At 44.6% G+C, this 26,349-nt stretch overlaps 1 protein-coding gene across 1 annotated transcript; it reads right to left on the reverse strand.

The window, feature by feature from the left end:
• Positions 1 to 753: 753 nt before the first annotated feature.
• LOC142823370 (butyrophilin subfamily 2 member A1-like) lies at positions 754 to 26,349 on the reverse strand. Its single transcript, XM_089770393.1, has 10 exons — positions 26,277 to 26,349; positions 26,176 to 26,196; positions 21,509 to 21,529; positions 19,075 to 19,089; positions 16,608 to 16,634; positions 14,067 to 14,093; positions 12,337 to 12,357; positions 6,403 to 6,423; positions 1,777 to 1,803; positions 754 to 1,365 (listed from the first exon to the last, which is right to left on the reverse strand). Exons 1-10 carry the CDS (start codon positions 26,347 to 26,349, stop codon positions 830 to 832), a joined length of 789 nt encoding a protein of 262 aa, XP_089626519.1. The 3' UTR covers positions 754 to 829.

Below are 26,349 nucleotides of genomic sequence, written 5' to 3' on the forward strand. Positions count from 1 at the left end.
CTTCAGGCAGGCAGCTGAAGCGCTCTGTGGGACTGGTTTGTGGCCTGTTTGGAGAGGTCACCAGTCGGGGAGCTGTAAGGAGCCCCGGATTCGAGCAATTCGCCCTGAGCGGACGCCCTCAGCTGTGCCCAGACACGGCCCGGTCCGTCACAGCATCTCTCAGTCTTTCCTAGACTGCCCTCTGCGAAGGGATCTTGTATTCTAGCAGCTAAAATCTGAGATGTAATAGGCTCTTCCTATAGGCCCAGAGCGTCTGTCAGCCTGTTGGCCGCCTTCTGCGATGGGACCCCGGTCCTAGCAGTAAAGTCACGGACGTTAAACCTCTTTTCAGCACACACACACAGACTGCCCTGACCGTCGGCTGACAGTGGGGCCATACGTGTACCCATAGCACTGCTGCTGACTTGAAGGTATAAATAGTCTTCAAATCTCAAATGGTTGTGGCTCAAGACAGTCACAAAGCTCAGTCACCAAACATGCTGTTGTATCATTGAGGGCAAAGTTCCTGACAACCTAATAGTGGGGGCTGATTTCTTTCAAAAAATCTACAACACAAATACCCTTTCCTTAACAGCCTAGACAAATATCAGTAGCAAATAAAATCACTGTTTGTTGAAAACACGTAATTAAAATGGCAGGTTACAAAGTAGAGAGTAGAAATTATAGTTCCAAATTTATTTCTGAGAAACTGGTTTATAGTTCTAGCAATAAGAAACAGCTGTTGTACAAATGGCACCACAGACAATACAGAGGCACAATGTAATTCAAATTTATTGATGAGAAATTTGATTTTAAAGTTAGAGTAGGATAAATGAGTGGCAATGCCACTTTAAGCTCCTTCCTCTTCTCTTATAGAACAAATTCTCAGTGTTGTTCTTTTGTGAGAATTTTTAAAGAATGGACAAACCTCTCCTGAGAATGAACAATCTTTAAATGTGAACAACACAGACATGTCAGTGACATTGAAAAAGGTCACCTGCCCCTCTTCATAACTAAGGTAAACTCCAATTTTCTTGGGCTTTTTCTGCACTTTGACCTGGGTCCAAGGGTCTGTTTTTGCCCAGTAATCTCTCCCATTCAGACCCAGAACCCAGAACCCCTCTTTAGGACATAAGAAAAGTTTCCCTTGTCTCTGTATGGATTTGTTGGCCACCCCAAGATCCCAGTCACTGATGTCCACAATCTCCACCTCCCAGTAGTGCTTTCCATTGGAGAATCCTTGAGATCCCAGCACACAGACAGTTGAATCGAACCTCTCTGGAGCTGGTTGAACTTTTTGAGGTTGGACTTCATGTGTCAAACTCTTCTTATCCTCAGCAATGGAGAGGTTGGGATGGGCAGTGTCTGCATCCAGAGTGATGTTATCTGCGAAGATAATTTTGGATAGAAAAAACTGTCTGATGCCAATATGAACTAGCACATGGGAGATTTGGCTTATGGACCACTGTCTGCTGAGTTTCACTTGGTCAAAACTCCCATTGACATTGGGTTTTGTACTGTTCTGACAATTTGGTTGCAAAGAAATATTTCAGAGATGTGACATGTGGTTAAGCATAACACAACGATGGGAAGGATACTGAAGGTTTATATTATTGAAACAAATATATTGTCCCAGATTGTGTTACTAGCTACTCTGGTTGAAGAAACAGAAGGAGAAAGTCCCAAAATCAAATGAAGAATGCTTCAGATTTCATAGCCATGATAACATTACTTTCTCAGCTTTTTAAAAATATGAATCTCTTTTCTGATTACCAGGAGAGATGTGTATTCTGTTACCTGCATAACGGTGAGTCTTTCTCCATTCTGAAATCAAAGTGAGAAACAGAAAATATTGAGTTCAAAGAGGCATTTACTACCAATTTTTCTCCTTTGGGCAGCAGAAATGCCTCAGATTGAGGATAGTTAGGTTGTCAGAAATAATACATAGTGATTTATTGTGCAGAAAACAGAAAATAAAGCACAAGAATAGTACACATGCTGTGGCTACTGTATTTGTTTAAGGACTATTTGTAGCTCTTATGGAGTCATCAGGTCTGTTCTATTTTCTTACTTCTTAGTCTCAGGCAGAGACACTATATCATGAAGTAATATGTGTGGTGATAAGAGCTGTACAGAGGGGAGATTCAGTGCCTGGTCAACCCTTCCCCAATGCTCCAGGTTCAAAGCCTGGGGCAACTCCCTGCACCACTGCAACCCTGACCTCTGATCCACCCCTTCCCTGTGCTCCATCCTCACTCCACCCCATTATCCCTTCTCCTGAGCAATACGGCCTGTGGTATTATAGGGCCCTGTTGTGGTGACAGCAGGTGTGCCTCTCTACTCACCAAATGGGCAACTGCAGTGGCTGGCAGCTTGCTGTGCTCTGGTCCACTGCATCACCCTCTCCTGGCCCTCAGGCTGAGGCATCCTGCCTCCCACCACTACGGAAAAGCCATGTGCATTGGGTTGGGAAGGAGGGGAGGTGCAATACAATGTGGCGGAGCAGTCTGCTGAGTGTGGGGTAGGGGTAAACCCTGCTGTCATCCTGCACCAGACCCCTGTAATCTCCCAAGTACTGCCTGTCCATGAGAAGAATGGGGTGGCCATTGTGGGGGCCCCAAACTTGTGGGGCCTGGGAAAGCCACCCTGATTCATCTTATACACGAGATGGCTCTGTTGGTGAAGCTGGCACTTCGGGGAGCTGTATTTCCTGACCCTGGAGCTATGGTATGAGAGAAGTGCTAAAGGGCTGCTATAGCAAGGGAAGTAGAAGACCACTTCAGAAAAAAGGTCCGAAATCTGAAAATGACTCAGCAGGGAGTATGCTTAAGGGTGGTAAGGGGAAGAGTGGATGAGACAGAAAAGATACCATCACACAAAGATAACCATGTTCCTCAGATTTTTTTGGCATAATGCTGCTTCTGTATTTATTCATGTTTAAAATGAGTGACACCCTTCAGACTCAAATTAACTCAGATCTGCCAGCTCTGCGGAAAATCTAATGAGGTTCAACAAGGACAAGTGTAGAGTCCTGCACTTGGGACGGAGGAATCCCAAGCATTGTTACAGGCTGAGGACCAACTGGCTAAGAAGCAGTTCTGTAGAAAAGAACCTGGGGATTAAAGTGGATGTGAAGCTGGATATAAGTCAGTACTGTGCCCATGTATCCAAGAAGGCTAATGGCATGTTGGGGTGCATTAGGATTGTTGCATAATATTTTACTACAGGATGAGCAGTGGTTCCCAAGCTTTTTTATAACCATTAACAAAATTTGGCAGCCCAGTAATATTTTATTTACATATTTGCAAATATGCAAATAACAAACATGAAAATATCCAAATAAAATGTTACCAGACAATCAAAAGCCCCTGTACCCATAGCTCCCTCCAGTGCCAGCCCTAGGCCTTAGAGCCCTACCGCCCTCCACTACCTTCCAGTGCCAGCCACTGGCCCCAGAGTCCCTTGCATCCAACTCCCCCAGTGCCAGCCTCCCATTCTAAGACCCTCCCAGTGCCAGCCTCCATCCCAAATGCTTCAGTCCCAGCCCCTCCACCACTTAGAGACCCCCACCACCAGATCCCCTCAGTGCCAGCCTCCTGTTTTCAGAGCCCCACTGCACCCAACCCCTCCTAACCCCAACGAGTGCCAGCCTCCAGTCCCCACTACTAGCTCTACTCCCAGAATCCCATAGTGTTAGCTCGCTGCCTCTTACAGGCCCCCAGCAATACCCCTGCCTCCCCCCCCCCACCTACCTCTGTGCTGCCTTCTAGCTGCCAGCTGATCATGGCTACCTGGGTTATGGCTGCTCCAAGGCAATGGTTCCCAACCACTGGTCCATGGGATTAGTGGAGCACTTGGCCTCACCAGCAGGGCCATCTAGCGACCTCCAGAGCTGCAACCAGGGCCATGGTGAGGCTCCTCCTCACTGGAGTCCTGGCTCCAGCTGCAGCACACCCAGCTGCCCACTGTCCCACTAAACCTGCTGCTGAGTGGGTAGAAAGGGAATTTCCTAGGGAATTCCAGCATGCAGTGCTAAATTAAAGTTGGGGTTGTGGCATGGCAATGTGCCACAGCCCAGCAGAGAGGGATCCATGGACTGATGGTTGGGAACTGCTGAGTAGAAGCATTGCCAGCAGTTCTAGAGAAATGATTATTTCCTTTATTCAGCCCTGGTGAGGCCATATCTGTCGTATTGTGTCCAGTTCTGGGCCTCCCGTTACAAAAAGGATGCACTGAAGAAAGTCCATTGGAGGTCAAGGGAAATGATTAGGAAGATAGACCACATGACTTATGAGGAGAGGCATTTGGGCTTATATAGTCTGAAGAAGGAAAGAGTGGGGAGGGATTTGATAGCAGCCTTCAACTTCCTGAAGGGAGGCAGAACAAGGAGCAATGGTCTCAAGTTACAGTGAGGGAAGTCTAGGTTGGATATTAGGAAAATCCATTTCACTACGAGGGTGGAGAAGCACTGGGATGGGTTCCCTAGAGAGGGGGTGGAATCTCTATCCCTAGAGGTTTTTAAGTCTCATCTTGACAAAGCCCTGGCTAGGATGAGTTAGTTGGAGTTAGTCCTGCCTTGGGCAGAGGGCTGGACTCGATGACTGAGAAGTCTTCAAAGCCAAATCTTCTATTAATCTGTGATTTCATTGGGCCTCTTAATTTACCCGGTGTTTTCAGGTATTTCTATCACTTAATTCTGTTCTTAATAGCTACCTACCCCTTTCCGTTGCATTGCAGCTGCTCCACATGCTGAGAGACAGACTGTTTTTTCAGCAAATTAAGCAAACCTCTTTCTCTTTCGCTCCCAGTACAAAAAAGTGGGAGTGCCCCTGAAATCCTTCCAATTTAGCGCTGGCTAGGAAAGTGGTGTTCTGTGTTAGCTCTGCTTCTCCTTTACCTTCTCTAGCACCACCAACCCCTAATGCTTTGTCTAGGGTACAAGATTTTTGGGGAAGAGAGCATGCTAGTGAGGGACTCATTTGCATGAGTCATGATGTCATTAGCATATTTTCTGCTGATGCTTTGTGTGCGAGGTTTTTGTGCAAAAAGAAGCAGTGCAGCTGCTTCCATTTTGTGCAAAAAAAACCCTTTTGCGTAAGATCCTTATGCCTCTCAGGGAGAGGAGCTTGTACAAAAGGGTGGTTTTTTTGCTCAAAACTGAAGCAGCTACACTGCTTATTTTTGCACAAAATCCACTTGTGCAAAAATCATCGGCAGAAAATATGCTAATGACATTGTGACACATGCTAATGAGTCCCTCATTAGTATACTGTCTGCCGCAAAATCTTATAATGTAGACATAGCCTAAAAGAATAGTGGCAGTGAAGATTCCCCCACTAAAAGGCCCACAGGTCTGTCCAGGATGAAAAGGCTTGGAGAGTCTCTTATACCCTTTGCACTTGGCAGCAGTTCATCCAGGGGTGGGCAATAATTTTTGATGGAGGCCATGCTAAAATTTTGGTAAATGGTCAAGGGGTGCATTTTTCTATAAGGAAGTGAAAGGCATGGGACAGAGTTTGGGCGTGGAATGGAGCTTGAGGTCTGGGACTCGGGTGCATGAAAGGCTGTGGAGGTGAAGGGAGGAATTGTGACCTCGGTTGGAGGATTGGGGTGCAGGTTCCAGGAGGTAGTATGGGTGCAGGAGACGATTCTGACCTGGTAGAGGGTAACCAGCAAATGAGAATTCTGATGATTGGGTTGGGGGCAAAGGCAGCATGCAAAGTCCCCCAGTACTTGTCATAGAGAAGTGGCCTGGTGCTGTGGCAGGCTGGGAACCTGCTTGGCGGTTCTGGAAGGGTGTATCTTGCCTACCTCTGAGTTAATGTCACGTCTTTCCAGGACCTCAAAGGAGGGTGGAGAAAAGACAATTAACAGATGTATCAAACTTTCAGCAGAAGATAGAGGGAACAAGGCTTGATGTTAAAATGACAGCCTTTTTAGTAATTTACACGTCCAGTGCATTAAGTGTTTTCTTTTCTGTTCTTTATCTTTAATAAAAGGTTTTCAACGATGGCTTGGCCAAGGTACTAAGCAAGCTGTGATCTCTGTATACCAAAATCCACATCTTGTTATAACAGTTAATGTTGTATTATGACTGTGTTTTGTTGTCCTATTGATCCCAACTGAATTAATTATGCACAGACAACGAGTGATAAGCCTCTGCAGCACTATGGCCTATTTTGAAAGGTTAGGTGGGACTGAAGTGACAAATAACCCATTGAATAGAGAATACATTCACCCAGTGGGAGCATGGATACCTTTGTAGCATTGATCTGTCTATCCCTGCAAATTTTATCAAAATAATATTCTAACAACAGTCTTTCAGTTCCCATGTGTCTAACCATGAGAGTTCATCTCTATTTATCTTTATTTTCCAACACGGAACTGAATTAACTTTTATATTTGAAGAATCAATGCACTCACCTAGTTCTACTTCTTGTTTATCTACAAAAGGGAAAAAAATTCTTCATTTACACACATTATGAATTTGAGTTATGTTAGCTATCAGATATTATGCCTTTCCTCAAAAGATTATAATCTGACACCCCTTGCAAACTCTATTGCAAAAGACTTGTGATCAGATTAATTTACCTACTGTAAAACCAACCATAAAATCTGTCACTAAAATAGAGGAAATCCAGGGCATTGTCATCACTTTAGAGATGCAACACATTGCCTTTATCTGTAATTTAAACACTTTCCAAGAGATGAATTAAAAGATTGTTAGGAAAAATATTTGTGCTCCATACTCCTTATAGTGAACCCGTCCTAGCTCTTTATACATGATTAGCCAATTTCATCAGTTAAATAGAATCAGAAGGAACCAATTAAAAGTTATTTTTTCTGCTTTGATAGTTGTCTTCTAGTGCAGCTACATGTATGTGTGTGTTTGTAAATATTACAAATCAAAGTCTTGAAGACTTACTAATCTGAAGCACACCACATATTTCACTGTCACACACTGCCAATTTCTGTCTCAGTGCCCAACCAGACCCATTTTTACAGCCATGATAAACTTTTGACAAATATTTCATGCCACAAATAGGAAATCCCTAGCCTTCTCCCAGCATTAGAAACTTTTCAGACATCTTGTCTTCCTATGTTTGCTGAGTTTACAATCCATCACACCCATCTGCCAGTTACTATTCATTGACGCACTTACAAACATCAATCTCTCTTGTATTCATAGTACGTGTTCTCCAGAACATCTCCCTCAAATATTACCCAACCAAGCAGGCATCCTTCAAGCTACAGAATCAATAGTGCTTCACCCTACACTTCTGGTTGTCTCCATAGCGTACATAAATAATGTAATGTGCAGAACCAAGACAAAGTTAGGTATTTAGAAAAGTATTTTAAGTACGTTTCTAGAGTGAAAAGTAATGGTACTTCCAATTATATATTCCTGAATTCCAAGGTCAGAAAGAAGCATTTAATTTGGGCTCCTGTATGACACAGACAAAAGAACATTATCAAAATAATTCCTAGAGCAATACGTCTAGAAAAACATCCGATCTTGATTTTTAAAATGGTTAGGGATGGACAATGTACCACCGCCTTTGATAAATTGTTATATAATTACTCTCACTGTTAATAGTGTATGTCTTATTTCCAGTCTGAATTTGTGTAGCTGCATCTTTTAGGCATTCACAGTGCAATGTTGAATGTCTGTTAGTGGGAAAAATGCTGATCCATCAAAAGCAAAACTGAGAAATAGTATTCTGTTAATTGAAACAGTGAATTGGAGAACTTGTAAAAAGTTCTGAGATTTTAAAACCATCTCATTTCAGCATGTTTATAATGGAAAATGTTCAACTCATAAGACTTTAAGAAATTTTAGAAAATGTTTTTATAAATTGTTTTTAAAAAGAAAACCGATTCTAAAATCTAAACAAAACTTTTAAAAATTATCATGACAGCACATTTCAGTTGACATAAACTGAACTGGATAGAGGTAGGGAGCTTTTGGTCTCTTTAAAAAACATCACAATTTCAACTCTTTGCTCTTATTCTGGATGGGAAAATGATTAAAATGTTGAAAATTCTAGTGGGGCAGGAAAAGCATTTTCTACTTAGCTATACTACTAACTGAATAATAGAGGATACTTTAATGAAGAGCTGTTTGACTTATGATAGAGTTTGAGGACATTTGTCCTAGCTCTTGAAAGGTGAGATTAGAGGATGGCAGGTGGAAAGATAAAGGGTGTGTCCCTATTTTAAATCACAGCCCATTATCACCTTTTCATCTTTTCTCATGAGCGGGAGTGTCTAGGTTTTACACATTCAGATGTAAGGAGGTTCTTGTATTAATCATTACCATATACTCACGTACACCCTATTTTCAAAGGGTGGATGGGATAAGTTCCCTTTAAGGTGGATGCCTGCCTGGGTGTGCACCAGGATTCCAAATCCTGCCCACCTCCTGAAAAGAGCCCTGCAGTGGCTGCTCAGCTGCTCCAGGGCAGGGCCATGTGGTGGGCAACTGCCCCACTCCAGGAGCAACTGGGCAGCCACTATGTGGCCCTGGCCTTAGCTTTAGCCCTTTCCCCAGCACTGGAGCTGAGGCCAGGATGGGCCATGTGTTGCCACCATGCGGTGCTAAAAATAGCACCATGGCCCAGGTCCAGGAGCAGCTGCACACACACTCCATGTTTCAGGACTGGAGCCGAGACTGCAGTGCTGTTTTTAGTATTGTGGCTCTGGCCCCAGATGCTCATGGAGCTGGGCCATGTGGCCAGTGGCTGCTCTGTGTGCCAGGTCTGGAGCTGGGGCCTCAGTTCAGCTGCTCCTGGGCCAGGACTGTGGTACTAAAAATAGCACCATTGCCCTGGCCCCAGAACCAGCTGCACTGCGGCCCCAGCTCTAGCCCTGGCATCCAAGGTAGCCACCCACCATGCTGCCCCAACCCAGGAGCAGTTATCACACAGCCCTAGGCCTAGCTTCCGCCCTTCCCCTGGGCTGGAGCTGGGACCTGGTTGGATCATGTAGTGGCTGCAGGAGCCGAGATTGGGCTAAAAATAGCACAACATCCCCAGCCACAGCGCAGCCCAGATTCCAGACCTGGAACATGGGGCAGCTGCCTACCACATGGCCCCACCCCAGAAGCAGCTGGGGTCGGGACCAGAGGCACTAAAAATAGCAGCCAGGTTCACATGGTGACTGTAGGGGACCTGGGGCCATGGTATTAAATACAGCACCATGGCCCAGGCTCCAGCCCCAGCATGAGACAGTCTCCTGTCAAGCAGCCCCACCCCAGTAGCAGCGGGGCAGCCACAGTGTGGCCCTGGCCCCATCTTCAGCCCTTCCTCGTCCCCTTTCTTTTCTGAAAAAAAAGTATTGATTTGTGCATGTTTATGTGTGTCCAACAACGTTTTTAAATAATTTAATTATTTAAATGAAGTAATGGAGCAAAAGTGATTAACAGATGTACAAATACGTATACTTGAAAAATGTGCAGTTGTAAGTAAGAACAGATTAGGGAAGATTCACTGTGGCAGCCATATAAATTGTGATAGTCCTGTGGTAAAATGACCATTAATTTCCTATGTGGAGTATGTTTCTACTTTTAAATCTAATCTGTGGGAGAAACTATAGGGCTGCCTTTTTTCCCTTTCCAAGGAATTAATTGAAATTCAACTCAACACCCATTTAAATAATCAGACCCAGTCCAGTCCCTAAAATGAATTCAGAAACAGTCCTGTGTCTTGGGCACATAAGTTTAAGGTTAATTAATTACAATTTATTTTGCTAGTGGCTCATAATTTTTTCCTTAAATGTCCAGAGTATTGTTCCCCTTTTCAGCAACTGTGAAACTATCAAAGCTTTTAATTTCCTTAAGCCAAATAAGTCTGGTTTTCTTCTGATATATTCAAACAGACAGACAGGTAAACTGAATGTAAAACACCAGGGATAATTCAACTTCAAGGCTGAAAATTCTTGTTAAAAAAAATTAGATTGCTCCTATGCTATTGACTCAATCATTATGAATATATTGGCCCTGGTTTCCCACTATATTATTTCAGAGTTGTACTGGCATGAAACTGAAGAAATTAAGTAGTGAATTAGCTGCATTGTATGTAGTATTTGTTTCTTCCTATATTATTTAAATATGAACTTTAATGAATCATTGTTTATTAATGTATCCCATAAATATCTGCAGCACATCCTATATATTTTATGTATCCCAAATGGACGTAAAACTCCGGTGGTCCGGCATCCAGTGGTCCGGTACGCCTGATGGTCCGGCACCAACTGCAACCCGGAAATGCTCCGTCAGCTGCTTCAAGTTGTTAGTGTAATTGATTAACTGCGGCTGGATCCACAGCCGGCACGCAGTTAATGTACCTTTCCTCTCTACTGCCAGGAGGGGGGGTTGTGGTGGGAACGGGTAGATCCGCGGGTGACAGGCTGCTGCTGAAACTCACAAGAGATCATCTCCCTTCCCTGTCCCTGCTGCTTTTACCAGTAGACCGATAGTCCAGGATCAAAAGATCAAGTGAGTGAGCTTGCGCAAAAAACCAGAGGCAGCAGTTGAACTCTACTGCCCGGAGGAGGGAGGGGTGGGAGACGGGGGAGGGTAGGGTTCGGTGGGGTGGGGGTGTGCGGATATATACACTGCTGATATATATACAGTCTGTTAATTATTCACTTAAACACTAAAAAATGCAAACTTTAACAAACCTCTGAAACTTAAATCTGTAACTTTATTTTGAGTGAGTGTAACTGATCAGAATGTCCTGAATGCAGCTGCTTTGGCACACCCCCGCTTCTCCCCCTCCCCCTCTCCCACCGACCCTTACCTTCCCCTGTCCCCCCTCCTCCAGGCAGTAGAGAGGAAAGGTTCATTAACTGCATATCAGCTGTGGATCCAGCCAGAGTGAGTGTAACTGATCAGAACGTCCTGAATGCGGCTGCCTGCCTGTCGCCGCCTCTTCTCTTCCACCGCTCGCAGGCTCTGCCTCCCTGCAGCAGGAGGGAGGGTTTGGCACACCCCCACCCCCTCCCCCGCTTCCCTTCCGACGAGACCCGCCCCTGCCAGAGTACCTCCTGATAGTCTGGCATTTCTGATAATCCAGCACCACCTGGGTCCCGAGGGTGCCGGATTATCGGAAGTCTACTGTACATAGGCTGTACAATATTCCCTGTTTGTTAAAGTGAGGGCAATTTTATTTTGTTCCTGTATTTTAAAAAAAGTGTTTTGGTGCAATATAAATATAAAATATGTATAGTATAAATGTTAAACAGATGGAGACCAGTCCTTGCCCCTTGCCTCACTTTCAGAGCTATGTACCAGTGATTACCTATAAGGTTGAATTTTTAAAAATGTAGTATTTAGTCATTGATCAGAGACTTTACTTGGAAGTTTTTTCAAAGAAATGTAAACCAAGGAGGAATCCTCAAAGTGACTCAAACCCTCAGTAAATCAAATTTCCAGTATTGGTGTACTGTTCCTATGCATATCTGTTAACTCAGTAAAAAAGACTAACCTTCTAAGCCAAATGATGATGTCAAATTGTCATTTTTAGCACATAACATGACTTTAATGTATTTAACAGCTGCTCAGCTGTACCTAGATGGCAGTATGAGTAGGAAATGCCACAAAAGAAAACTAATGCCAGAGAGTTGCATGGAATCAATATTTCACAAAGCGCAATCAGGACACCTGTTCCTTTATAATGCCTCACTTTGTATGAAGATTTTGGGTAATCAAAGTAACTAAGCACATTGAATTCTGCTATAGTCCCCTACCCTCATCAGCCCACTGCCGGCTCCCCACCTCTGTCTTCCCACATGTCACGGCCCCACCCCCAGTACCCCACTCCCTGCAAACCCTGGGGGCCCTCTGCCCCAGGCAGGGACTTGCAGGCAGCCCCTGCCCTCCACACAGGCTGCCCTGGAAGCAGTGCTCCTTGGGATGGGAGGAGGACGTCTCATCCTCTCCACATGAAGCGGGTAGGGTGCTGCCTGGGAGCAGGGCAGTGTGCTGGGAGAGTCTCTTGGGGATCAACACCATTGGAGGGTGTCACAGTGGCACACAATTGAACAAGTGCACATGACCTCAGTATTGGTGCAGAAAACAAAACTCACTCCATTCATGGATAGAAAATCTTAGAGGGAACAAAGGATATGTGACACATAGATCTTTGCATATGGGAAGCTCTCAGAAAATGGGAGAAGCACCAGGTCTGTAGCATTCATTTGTTCATTCTAGAAATTTTATCAAATTAATATTCTAACAATAACAAAAATCCTTTGGTTCTTCTATTTCTAACTGTGAGAATGTCATTTCTGTTTGACTCACTTTGCCATTATGGAACTGATTTGAGTGTTACATTCAAAGAATCAATGCACACTTACTCAGTTTTTCTTGGAGTTCATCTGCAAATAAAAAATAAGAATTGCTTAATTTGTACAACTTGTACATTTCATTTGGGTCAGTTAGGTGATATTACATCTCTCCTGGAACACTTTTGATCTGGTACCTCTTACCAGCTCTTTTGGGAAAGTCCAAACCAGACTCATTCCCCTATTATAAAACTCCACAATAAATCCTGTCAGTTCAATAAAGAAAACCTTGAGCATTGCTACTGCCTTAGGGTACATCTCTTTTTTTTTTGACATACTGACCAATCTTTTGTATTCACAGTTCTTGTCCCCAATACCTAGTTCCTAAATATTACCTAACCTGACATCCACCAAGCAGAAGAACTGAATGGAAATTTATCTTTCTTTCTGGATTTTTCCTGAAAAATTATAACAAATAGAAACCTTGTGCTTAAACCTGTTCTTCCATTTTTATGTTCATTGCATACAAAAGTAATATCCTGAGTAAAGACAATTTATAAAATATTGTAAGTTCTGAAATAGTAAAATACAAGAATCAAAGCCAATGATACTTGTAAACTACAAATTCCTATATACCAATGGCAAAAGAGACCATGGAGATTATACAGTCTCTAAACCCTGATAAATTGACAGGACACAAAACTTCCTCAGAATAATTCATAGAGACACTCTGTAACTTCTTTCAATGATTAATTACTCTCAACATTAAACATTTATTCCTAATTTCCAGTATGAATGTAACTGGTTTCTGCATAAAGCTGCTGAATCAAGTTATATCTTTCTCTAATAGATTGAGGAGGATGTAACATGATGTAAGGTGTAATATGATCCAATGACTGGATGTGGAAGCTAAACAAATTAAGACTGGAAATGAGAGATGACTGTTAATTTTTGATAAAATGATTTCAACTAAAAATTGTTGAGAAGAAGTGCTGCATTCAAAGAAACAATGAACAAAAAATAAGTTTTAAAACACAGTTTAAAACATTCAATTCAATTTTTTTGCAGGAAAAAGTTTTGAATTTTCAAATCAAAAGACATTTTGTTTAGAAATTATAGAAAACTTGAAAAACTCATTCAAAAGAGAAAAAACCCTCAAAAGACAGAACACCACCCCACACACACACATTTCAAAATGATCAGAAAAACAGGTTTCAATTTGCTTTCACTGAACTGATGGAAGTTTTTGGCTTGTAAAACTATTGGAGGCTTCAACTGTTCTTCCTGAGTCAGGATGGGAAAATGCTTTGAAATGCTGAAAATTCTGATGGGACAGAAAAAATTATGCATCTTGGTGGGGAACACCATGGCTAAGTTGTCATGGGTTCGAGGGGATACACCACCCCGGAAGCTGGGTTTGAGGGTATATCTTAAACCCCTCAGATCTGCAAAGGGTGTGGAGGGGAGGCAACTGTCAGGTATAGCAAAAGTATCAGAAAAGATAGATACATTGTCAGCGAAGCTATTTCTACTCTGCACTGTAGATCAAAATAAGATACACAATTTGAGCTATGCAGTGTGTGAGTTTGAACAAAATTACTTTCTAAATTTAGCAAAATAATACACCAGGCTGGTTTGAAAATTAGCAGCACAGAAAATGGATTTGCTCTGGTGAAAGCTCAGTACACCTATAAAACACGTTTTCCCCCTGCAGTGGTAGATATATTCAACTTGCTCACACAGTAGCCATTGGCCTACTCCTTTCCCTTCTCTCCATATAACAGACTTATTGGAGACCTTACCTTCTTTATCATGCTTCTCTTTCCCACCTATATAAAGAGAAAGAAAACGAGAACATGTCTCATTGGTTATACAGAAGTATTTGTCCTCTTTATGCCCACACTCATACACTCTCCCATGGGGTATGTCTACACTACAGAGTTAGTTCGAACTAACTTAGTTAGAATTAGTTAATTCGAACTAAGCTAATTCGAACTAACACGTCTAGAACTAAAAACTAGTTCGAATTAGCGTTTTGCTAATTCGAACTAGCAAGTCCACATTGAGTGGACCCTGAACAGGGCTAAAGGATGGCCGGAAGCAGTGCCGGCAGGGCATCAGAGGAGGACTTAGAGCGTGGAGATGCTGTCTCAGGCTAGCCGAGGGCTGCGCTTAAAGGGACCCGACACCCACCCCGGACAGACAGTTCTCAGGGGTGCCCCGCTTGAAAACCAGTCCTGGCTTGGCTTGGTCACTGTCTTCAGTCCATCCCCTCCAGGGTCCCTAGGGTTGGCCGCTGTCGGCAGACAGGCTACTGGGCTAGATGGACCTTTGGTCTGACCCAGGACGGCCATTGTAAGCTCAGGTCTCAGGGTCGGGGGTCTCAGTGGACCCCCTTGATTTTCATGTACACCTGCTCCTGGGTGGAAAGGCTGGCAGCTCTCCTGCCCTAGACGGCCACTTTCCTGTGCCTAGTGCAGAGATCATGGACGAGGTCCACGATGTCTGCACTAGCCCAGGAAGGTGCCCGCCTCTTGCGGTCCAGGGCAAGCTCCCGGGAGCCGCCAGCCTGGTCCCGGGAAGAGGGGGTGGGCTGGGGGACATCGGGTGGGTGGCTCTGTGCCGTGCCAGGTGCAGGGTCTGCTGGCTGGGTGCTGGCAGGCTTGCACCTGGCACGGGCACCGTAGCCAGCCCGTGCCCCTTTAAGGGGTCCAGGGCTGGGAGGGGGGCATAGAGTTTCCCTGGTGTTGGCCAGAGTGGCCACCAGGGAAACCTGGGGAGGGCTAGCCTCCCACTAGTTCGAATTAAGTGGCTACACACCCCTTAATTCGAACTAGTAAGTTCGAACTAGGCTTAATCCTCGTAAAATGAGGTTTTCCTAGTTCGAACTAAGCACTCCGTTAGTTCGATTTAAATTCGAACTAGCGGAGCGCTAGTGTAGCGCCTATGAATGTTAGTTCGAACTAACGTCCGTTAGTTCGAACTAACATTGCAGTGTAGACATCCCCATGGTTCCTGAACTTGAACCATGTATAAAAGGGGGTGTCTCTGTCTGCCACATTATGTCTATATTGCAGGCTTCTTTCAAAAGATGTTTCTCCAGAAGAAATCTTTTGAAAAATACTTCTTCTGAAAGAGAGCGTTTACACAGCAAAAGTACATTGAAAAAGCGATCTGCTTTTTTGAAAGATAGTGTCCACACTGATTATAATGGGCGGAGTGGTCACCAGGGTACCTGTGCTTTTTCCTCTTTCCTCTTCTTTCAAAAGAACTACCACTTCCCCATCCACACATGCCTTTTTGAAAAAGAACTCTTTGGGGGAAAGGATTTTTTCCTTATAGAAAGAGGTTTACCAATGTTGGATAAACCCCTCTGTTCTTTCCATCTTTTTTCTCGACAGAATGCAATTGCAATGTGGACATAACTGAAGGGTTTTTTTTTTTTAATAAACAGCATTTTTTCAACCCCCCCAAGCTCCTGCAATGTAGATATACCCTCAGTACCTTTCCACTAAGGAGAGTATGGGAGGTGGCAGAGACCTACTCTGAGAGAGATTTTAGAGGAAGTTCCTTGCAGACATGGAGTGAAAACAGATTTCTGTTGAATTGGTGATTATTTTGGACAGACAGAAAATAGAGGAACCCTTGTCCTGGTTCCTTCCTGCCCCTTCTTCTTCTTACCATCCGGTCCCTGCTCTATTTCTTCTTCGAGGCCTCATCCTGCTCACTCCATCCCCCTACTTTCCCCATCCTCACTCACTTTCACCAGGCTGGGGTAGGGGTGCAGGCTCAGGTCTTGTGCCAAAGGGTATGGAATATGAGAGGGGCTCTGGGCTTAGCTCAAGGTGGTTGAATTGGGGTCCAGGAGGAGTTTCAGGGTGCAAGTTCTGGGAAGGAGTTTGGGTGCAGGGGGACTTATGTCTGGGGCAGGAGGTTGGGTGTAGGAGGAGGTTCAGGGATAAGACAGGGGTTCAGGAAGCAGGCTCTGGCCAGGCACTGTTTAACTGAGATGGATTCTGGGTGGTGGAGCAGTGGGGTTGAAGCAGGTTTACTCTTTCCCTGGCCCTGCACCACACTTGAAAGCAGCTAGCAGATACAGCAATGGCTCCATTGTGCCATGTGCTGCCCCTCATCTACAGGCACTGAGCCTATAGCTTCTACTGACCATGGTTCCCCATTACTGATCAATGGGATCTGCAGGAGTGGTGTCCACAGGAAAGGACAGTGGCAGATTTCTTCAACTGGCCTACACAATAGTCATTGGCCTGCACCTTTCTCGCCTCTCATCCACTGTAATGATATTTGACTGCCTGAAGGGCAGATAAGATTCTGGGAGACCTTACCTTTTTTAAGAAACTGCTCTCTCCCACCTATTTGACAAGAAAAAAAGAGAGAACATGTCTCATTAGTTAAACAGAAGTGTTTGTCATTCATCTTCATGCCCACACACACACATTTTCCCAAGGTTCCTGATCTTGAACCCACCCAGGAGGTTAATGCCAATTTCCATTCTGACAGCCTTGTGAAGTCCATTGTAAAAGTGTTTCACTTTCTAACTTTAAAAGACCTTGTGACTGTAGCAGAGGAAATCCTGAGCATTACCGTGCTTGAGAGTTCCCACACATTACGGGCTCGTCTACACTGGCCCCTTTTCCGAAAGGGGCATGGTAATTTTTGAGATCGTAATAGGGAAATCCGCGGGGGATTTAAATATCCCCCGCGGCATTTAAATAAAAATGTCCACCGCTTTTTTCCAGCTTTTAGAAAAGCCGGAAAAGAGCGTCTACACTGGCCCCAATCCTCCGGAAAAAGCGCCCTTTTCCGGAGGATCTTATTCCTACTTCAAAGGACGACCAGCAGTGGCTCCAGAATTTCCAGATTAGGAAGGACACTTTTCTGCAGCTGTGTGAGTGCCTCACAACACCCACCATTCCCCCTCCAGAAGCAGATCACCATAGTCCTATGGAAACTCACCACGTCAGACAGCTACTGATCAGTCAGGGTATGTCTACACTACCCCGCTAGTTCAAACTCATTCCACGAGGAGTAATGGTAGTTCGAACTAGGAAGCCTAGTTCGAACTACCTAGTTCGTGCCCCGTGTAGCCGCGCTGCACGGGGTTCGAATGAACGGGGATTTAAAAATGGCGGCGCCCCGCTTATGCAAATGAAGCCTGGAAAATTCAAATCCCAGGCTTCATTTGCAAGTTCGGTATGCCTACATTACCCCGCTAGTTCGAACTAGGAGGGTAGTGTAGACATACCCTCAGGTATCAGTTCAGTGTGGAGAGATCAACCATTGGGGACCTGCTCATGCAGGTATGGCACTCTCAGGCTAATGTCCCAGAAGGGAGGTGGACTTCAGGAAGGGGATTCCTATAGGGCAAGAGGTGGTGGCGGTGGTGGTGCAAGCCCCATTCCTAGGAGATTTTTCACTCGCACCCTCATAAAGCCCTGCTAGGGAATGGGGTAAATGTGTGGGGGGGGGGTTCTCCTGGTATAGCAGGGGTTGGAGGGATGGAGGGGGTTGGGCTGTGGGTCCTCCCGAGGGCTCTGGCCACTCTCTGATTCTTTCTTTCTTTCTTTCTTTCTTTCTTTCTTTCTTTCTTTCTTTCTTTCTTTCTTTCTTTCTTTCTTTCTTTAGGCAGTGTGGGCCATCAACACCATCTTGCTGCACAGGGTCATCTACCTCACCAATGTGGATGCCATCATGCTGGCTTTGATGACATGGGCTTCCCCAACTGCGAAGAGGCTATTGACAGCACCCACAATGCTAGACTAGGTTCAGCAGGGCCCAGATGATGGTGGAAGATGCTTTGGGGAGTCTGAAGGTACGGGTCAGATGCCTCCTCGCCAAGCTGGACACTGGGGAGTGGAACATCCCACATCTGGTGGTTGCGTGCTGTGTGCTCCACAATATTTGTGAGAAGCAGGAGGGAGGCATTCCTGCCAGGGTGAGGGGCAGAGGCTGACTGCATTGGCAGGGCCTTCAAGCAGCTGCGCATAGCTGCCATTTGCTGGGCCCATCAGGGGGCTGTGTGCATCCAGGAAGCCCTGAGGGAGAGTTTCTACAAGGACCCCAATGACACTTTCTTCACAGTTTTTTTCACTGACATTGTTTGAGAAGAAATGTTACCCAGGCGAAAAATTGCTGCACACAAATCCACAGTCCCCATTGCCTGACATTCACATTCTACCAGATAATAAGCAAATTCTGACAACAACAGCTCATAGGCAGGAACAGAACCATTCAGTAGATTTGGGCATAGTTTTTATACCAGCAAAATCTTCATTTACTAAACTTTTTGGAAAATCAGTATTTGGTTTCTGTACTCTGTTAAAATTCTCTTCAAATGAATTTCAGCTTGTAAAACAATTCACTCATTAACCACCACACTGTACATTACATGGAACACACTTCTGAGTAATAGACTATTTGGGAAGAGAGTAGCACAGGTGAGATAAAATTCCATATTGCTCACTGTTGTCAATCATCTGTACTTCTATATCTGTCATCAGTTACACTAACACAGAAGTTAGCTCTCTCAGTGCAACTATTCAAAGAGGAATTACAAAGCACTCATTTCTATTTTGTATGAATCTGCACATTTAACAATATTTTCAGCGTGTGCATATTTTTCCAGATTTGAAGCTATTAGTAGAAAATGAACTATTAAGCAATAACATCTTCCAATTAAAGAACATAGTGGGAAACACTGAAGTACAAGCAGAATTTAAAACATTTGGGTCTGTTTTTGTTGCATAACAGTAGTTTTGCTTGTTAACTATTGAAAACCCAAAGCAAACTTACCTCTTGTCCATTTATCTGGGGGTAGATAGACAAACAAAACATACACTGTCAATTTGCAATACAGTCAAAAGCAAATAAGTGTGTCAACATTTATATAAAACATATCTTCTTCCAGTGGTAAAATATTAAATGTTAACAAGTAGATATTCTTTTATGAAAACATGCCTTGCTTAAGAACATACAAACACAAAATGATAATACTTATTATAACAATCCTCAAGGTTTCAAATAGTTAAGGTTTAGAGCAGGTTTCTGCTTCTAACAATTGTGAAAAATCTGGATGAATTGGTGCTGGTTAACAGAGTCCTGTATAACACAAACCCTGTAATTTTGGAAACAATGAATAGTAGGGACATCTGGTTACCCTATAATCAACTCGTCTAGTTTATGCCTTCTTTCTTGGCAGTACCATGGGATTTGGTGTGTCATATGGGAGAGCTGTCTTGGTGAGAAATACAAATTTGGTTTCCATGATGCAGCAACCATTTAGGGTGTGTCTACATAGTAGGGCTTAATTTGAAATAAGTTACTCAAATTGAGCTACATCAATTGCGTAGCTTGTTTTCAAATAGCTTATTTTGAGTTTTGGTGTTCTGTACATAGCACTTATTTTGAAAGAGAGCATTCTTCTTCTGACTTCCCTTACTCATCATACAACTAGGCTGTGTCTACATTGGAAAGATTTTGCGCAAAAGCGTTTGCTTTTGCGTAAAATCTTGCCGCCTGTCTACACTGGCCGCAAGTATTTGCACAGGAACACTGACTTTGTAATGTACAAAATCAGTGGTTCTTGCACAAATACTCTGGCACTCCCGCTCAGGAATAAGCCCTCTTGCATAAGTATTCTTGCGCAAGAGGGCCAGTGTAGACAGCGATGTTAATTTCTTGTGCAAGAAAGCCCGATGGCTAAAATGGCCATCAGAGCTTTCTTGCGCAAGAGAATGTCTACACTGGCATGGATGCTTTTGCGCAAAAGCAAATATTTTGCGCAAAGGCACATGCCAGTATAGACGCTCTCTTGCGCAAATACTTTTAACGGAAAATCATTTCTGTTAAAAGTATTTGCCCAAAATCATGCCAGCGTAGATGCAGCCCTAGGGTTACGGGAGTCAAAGTAAGAAGTCCTCCAGCTTGACAGTATTTTGACACTATTTTGAAAAAATTGTCTTCTGTGTAGACACGAACTACATTATTTCAGAATAACACTAGTTAGTTTGAAAGAACGTTGTTGTGTAAACATAGACCAAGAGAGCTACTAGAACCAAACCAAGGCTGATGGAAGTAGCTCCTGGGTTCAGCAATTAAATATCCTCGTTGCTGATCCTACCCTGACACTTAATTATGAAGCAGCTGACAAAGATAACAAGAATTAAAAAATGTCAATCTGCCATTCTTCAGCATTTCTCAGAACCCACGTTTTACTGCCATACACAGAGTTGATATAACCATGGCTCTGTATCTTCATACCTTTATAGCAAGCCTAAGGCAATTTCCCTACAGGTCCTGATAAAGAGCCCAAAACATAGCAACAGCTGCTGATACATGTCTACATATTTTGAATATCCTCCCATGCCGCCTGATGATTTGCTGGACATCACTTATATTTGAGTTGGGTACTAACCCGTGGTTTGATCTGGGTTTAGCCCTGCTGTGTAGACGCACCCACAGAGAATTTAAAGGGACCCCACTCTGTTACCATATACAGTAATATAGGTATATCAATGTAATATAGCCCTGCCAACCCAAATGGTTCAATAATTACAAATGATCCCCCCCAATAATCCTCACAGGATTAAACAGCAACATGTTGGTCCTGTTTTCTGGTTTCTCAACTCCACTTCCCATGACCCATGTGTGGGTGAATGCTGCTAACTCTAATATATTTATGAGGAGTGAGATGATTCTGTACCCTGCTGCAGGAGAGCTTGCCTGAATACCCAGATGAAATCAGATGTCACACACTGATGGAAAGTGCTACTTGGTGTAGAGCATGCAGCTTCTCCTCAACATTAAAATAATTAATTCTGTGCTCCCTCCCGCAATTCATTTTATGCTTCACAATTTCAAAAATCTCCCACCCCTTCATTAATTCTGCCCACTAATCACACATCATTTCTGTACAACCCAGCTGCACTTTTTCCCATCTCCCCAGGCCAACTCTGCTCCTCCTGCGGCTGTGGGTGTTCCACATACATCCAAGTACCAACCTCCCTTGAGTTTTTGGTCACAAAGCACAGACTAAGGGGGTTTATCAAAAGTTGCTGTTCCTGGCATGCTGCCAGCATGTCATACAGACAACCTAGCTTACATAGGGTGCACATGACATACTACTAGAAATTAAATACGGGGTCACTTCCAGGGTGTTACTCTGTGTAAATGGAAGATACAAAACAAGAGAATTGTTTTCCAGAATGAGAAATCAGTGAGGACTTACCTATCTGATCCTCCAATTCATCTGAAAATGAAAAAAAAAATTAATGGGAATTTATTTTTGTGTCTAAATTGAGATAATGGCTTAGTCTTGCAGAGTGAGAAATCATTCAGCCTGACCCACTGCTGATCAAGTTCCCCCATCCCTCCCTGGAACAAACTGCCTGTCCCTGCCCACAGCCTCTGTCCAGAAACAGAGCCACAGAAATGAGGCAGTGTTTGAAATTCCACTCTGTAAATTTATTCTCATTAAATTTATTCCCATCAGGGAATAACCCTGCAGAGCAGGAATAATCTTTGATCCACAGAAAATTTGCTCCATGATCAGGGGCCATGTGAGCTTTACCCTCACAGCCCCACGAAGGGGCTCTCACCTGGCCGGCAGAGGCAGGTGTATCAATCACACAGTGAACTCCTGCCTTGAGATCTTGATATATGAGCCCCTTCCCCATTTCCCATCCCCAGCTCTGCGTCTTCGACCACCATCAGCAGAGCTGACTCTCTACCCCTTTCCCTAATACAAGATCTTGTCTCTGACTGATGTATTAGTATGGTGCATGCATGGGAGAGGGGATGTTCCTTAATACTGTGCTTATTCTATGCAGGGTGCACAGACTATTGAGAAGCAGACAGAGAAGTGCTGCATGAGCCCCCTTTACAATGTGCTGTAATGTAACACAACACTGTGTTCACATCTAGCACACTATTATAATAATGATAGAAGGCAGGTCTTGTAGGGCATTATTCAAAAAAACCCCTCATGGTTTTGGTCAATATTGCTCTGATCAGCTCTTTTTGGCAACATTTTATGTATGGATATAAAATTCCCCTGTGTGATGTTAATAACATACGTTCCACTCCCCACAACTCTGCCCAAATAGAAGTCAGCAAACAGACAACGGATTCTTGCCTTCCTGTTCATCTAAGCACCAAATGGAGTCATCAAGCAGCAAGGGGAAAAACGAAGCTCAAACAGGTTAGTCCCTGGTTTACCTGTGCCACTGTAGGCATTCAGTAATCGCAGCTCTCACTGGCCACACTACTTTCCTCTGCTCCCATTGACCATGAATGGTGATCTGCAGCCAACGGGAGCTGTGATCACCCAATACCTGCAGAGTCACAGCTAAACATAGAGGTGGATGCCCACCAGGGAATAACCCTGGCAGGCTTCCCTTTACATTCAGAATTATTGAAATTGAAGACATGCTGAAACTTCACCTTTTATCTCAGGCATTTGTCTGGGAAAGAGGAATTAATAGGTAGGATGGGATGGAGGGATGAACTTGGAGGAAGTGCACAGTGGGGGAGGGCATATAGGATGATTTCTTTGCTGAGGATTTTCCCCCCTGCTGTGTGCTTCACCACTTAGGCTGTGTCTAGACTGGCCACTTTTTCTGGAAAAGCAACCACTTTTCTGGAAAAACTTGCCAGCTGTCTACACTGGCCGCTTGAATTTCCGCAAAAGCACTGACGATCTCATGTAAGATTGTCAGTGTTCTTGCGGAAATACTATGCTGCTCCTGTTCGGGCAAAAGTATTTTTCCGAAAAACTTTTGCGCAAAAGGGCCAGTGTAGACAGCAGAGATTTGTTTTCTGCAAAAAAGCCCCGATCGCGAAAATGGCAATCGGGCTTTTTTGCGGAAAAGCGCGTCTAGATTGGCCACTGATGCTTTTCCGCAAAAAGTGCTTTTGCGTAAAATTGCCCTGCCAATCTAGACGCACTTTTCCGAAAATGCTTTTAACGGAAAACTTTTCCGTTAAAAGTATTTCCGGAAAATCTTGCCAGTCTAGACGTAGCCATACTGTACACGTTCTATATGGGTACATTTACAGGAATCGTCACTCACATACTTGTCATTATTCATAAATTGTTCTGTGTTAATGCTGTTGGTGAATGATTCCTGCCATGTACATTAGGGAAAAACTACATTTCCTGGAGAGAACAGACTCAAGAAAGGGGCAACAGAGCAATACTGACACTATATTAGTTCGAGACTCGAGTCTGGACTATCTACAACTCCATAAAATGGCTGTCAGCATCCAGTGTCTCCTTGCTGAATTGTTGCGCTGTTCTGTACACGTGTCTACCTGTTCACTTATTGCCAGTGGCTCCAAACCCACAAACCCTTCCTTCAATGTGCAATCCTATCCGGTGGAGCTCCAATTAGCAGTAAGAGTCTGACTACATGCATGTTTGCAGGGTCAATCACTAGGATATTTCGAAACCAAGATATGTCCAATTATTTCTGGGGGCAGAAAGATATACGCGATTTTGAAAAATACAATTAACATTTGTATGTTAATCTGGTTCACTATATTAATATAAATATATGATATAAATCTGGTTCACTATATTAATTAAAGTGTCATAAATTTGAAGGAATAAAATAACCATGAAAATCTAAACACTGTTTAGTATCTGTCTTAGCAGAGAATGAAAAATGTCTAACATTAGTCATTTCTGATTAACTTCCTACAGAGAAACTACAGGTTGCACCACTTTTAACTGGGACTCTCTCGTCCAGCACGCCCATGGCTGATCCTGGATAAGAGAGCCCAGGAGAAGAAGAGCCATAAGAGGGGAGCCCTGCGACTTTGGTGGCAGCAGGACCACAGCAGCCATGCAGCAGCGGTGCTGAGGCAGCGCAGGTGGAGGTGGAGCGCTATCTGGGCTGCCTGCTGCTGCCCAGCAGTGGGTCCAGGACCATGGCTGCTCAGAAGAGGAAGCCTGGATGGTGCTGTGTCAGCCCAGGCAGCAGCAGGGCTGTAATGTTTTGTGAAGCGGCAACAGGCCGGTAGCTTCCTGGGAGGTGGCAGCAGCATTGTTGGGGCTGCCTACTGCTTGGCAACAGAGCTGGGGTTGTCGCTGCAGCGGCACAGGAAGGGTAGCAAGGCAGGGCCACAGATGCTGACAGAAGCAGAGCGGCCCTGCCACATGGCAGGCAGTGGCGTCGGCACTGGGGCTAGCCAGCAGGCAGCCTGGCTGGGCCAAAGGAACCACCTGAGGGAAGGGGCAGTGGGCTGAAGGGCTGGTGTCAGAGCACCTCCCGTTGTCCAGGGAGGTCCAAACTGTAATGGCATGAAAAGATGGGGTGACATGTAAGCTGCATTTCACAGTCCCACCAGGGAATGCCTTAGCCATGCCTTGAAAGCACCTACAAGTCTGAGGGAAGTACAGAATCCATGGCTTGTTCGGCCCTTGGAGTGTCATGTGAGTCTCCGTGTAACTTAGAGTCGTTACAAATGTGTACGTCAGGGTGGCAAGGACGCCATTTTGTGAATGCTGGGGAGGGGAAGGATTAGGGGGAAGTTGCAGCTCTGTCTACCAGGATGCTACTTGCTTTCATTCCCATTCCCTTTACAATTAGGGAGCCAGAGGAAAGCACACAGCTTGCATCACTTACTCCTCTGACTGCCCCCCTCTCCAGCTGGGAATGGGAGGAATGTGGACAAGCTCTGCACTTTCCTCTCACTCCCTGATTGGCAAGAGAAGAGGAAGAAAAGCAAGGAGTGTCCCAGGATGTTCGGCTATAGCCGCCCCCCAACAAAGCCCTCCCAAAATGGTGCCCTTGCAGGGTAGGAAAAATTTGGCCTGTGGGCTGGATCCAGCCTACCAAAGGTTTTCCTCTGGGCTGCCATGACCGGCTGCCCCACCCCTGGCAGGAACCAGTGGAAAAGTTTCCACTGCCCAGCCGGGCTCTTAGCCAGCCTTCCTGCTAGCCACAGGTTCCAGCCATATCTCTTGCACAAGTACCATGGCATGAAGCACCTAGGAGCTGTGTCTTGGCATGCCCATTGGAGGAGAGGGAAACAGGTTTTTATGCACTGCCCTCCCCCCCACACCATCCTCTCAGCACCCATTAAGCAGAAACTGACCAATGGAAGCCAGTGGGGTGGTGCTTGCAGATGCAGGCAGCGCATGGAGACCTGTTGCCTCCTCAGCATACAATGAGATATTACTACATGTTTGCTCCAGCCACCTTCAGCTTTGAACGGCATCAAGGCCACCTTGACATGCAGGAAGCCTGCCTGATTGCTCCACTGCACCCCAGGTCAGAATCCTCTCTAGCTTTTTGCCGACAAAGTGCTGAATTGGCAACGTGTGGTGGCCATTTTTATGCAAATTGGAGCAGGATATTTAAATCCCTGCCTCATTTACAATGTCGACCTGCCTAATCTGCATCCCTCTGCCGACAGGGATACACTCTGGACATACCCTCAGACGCTGTACACCCTCCACTGATACAATAGAAAAGTGCAGCCTGTGACCACTCACCAAATTGTTGGAATACCTCCCCCCCCCCAAAATATTACCCACCACTAGTATAGACACATATACAAACACACCAGTTGTGGTGCAGGGCTGGAATCTGATGTGAAAGGTGAATATTTTTCTGCTTGAACTAGACTCTACCCATGTATCCCACTTTCTATAGACTGCTCAGTTCTCATCAGAAGGCAACTTTTTCTGCTAACAACAAGTGAATATTTAGTGTTCCCATTTAATGGCTCCACATCAGTAATCATATTATGCATGTACAGCTTTGAGCACCAAGCCAAAGCCCTGCATACACTGGTGAATCCAACTCCAGTCTCTGGGATGGTGCAGAGGTGAATGAGGGCACTGTTTGGTCCCCAGAACGTAAGTAAGGAATATAAAGGAAAACTTACCCTTCTTCTCCTTTACTGGTTCTGCCAAACAAAAACAGTTATGTCAGTGGGTGCCCACGTTTCAGACTGGACACAGATCTGTCATTTCTACTGTGGATTACTGCAAACAAACTCAGTGTCTGCATGTAAGCTGCTCTTCAGCACGTAAATGGAAGGGATGGTAGCCTGGACCAT

The sequence above is a fragment of the Pelodiscus sinensis genome, chromosome 18 (genome assembly GCF_052426305.1).
Source record: "Pelodiscus sinensis isolate ZL-2025 chromosome 18, ASM5242630v1, whole genome shotgun sequence".
Classification (NCBI taxonomy): Eukaryota; Metazoa; Chordata; order Testudines; family Trionychidae; genus Pelodiscus; species Pelodiscus sinensis.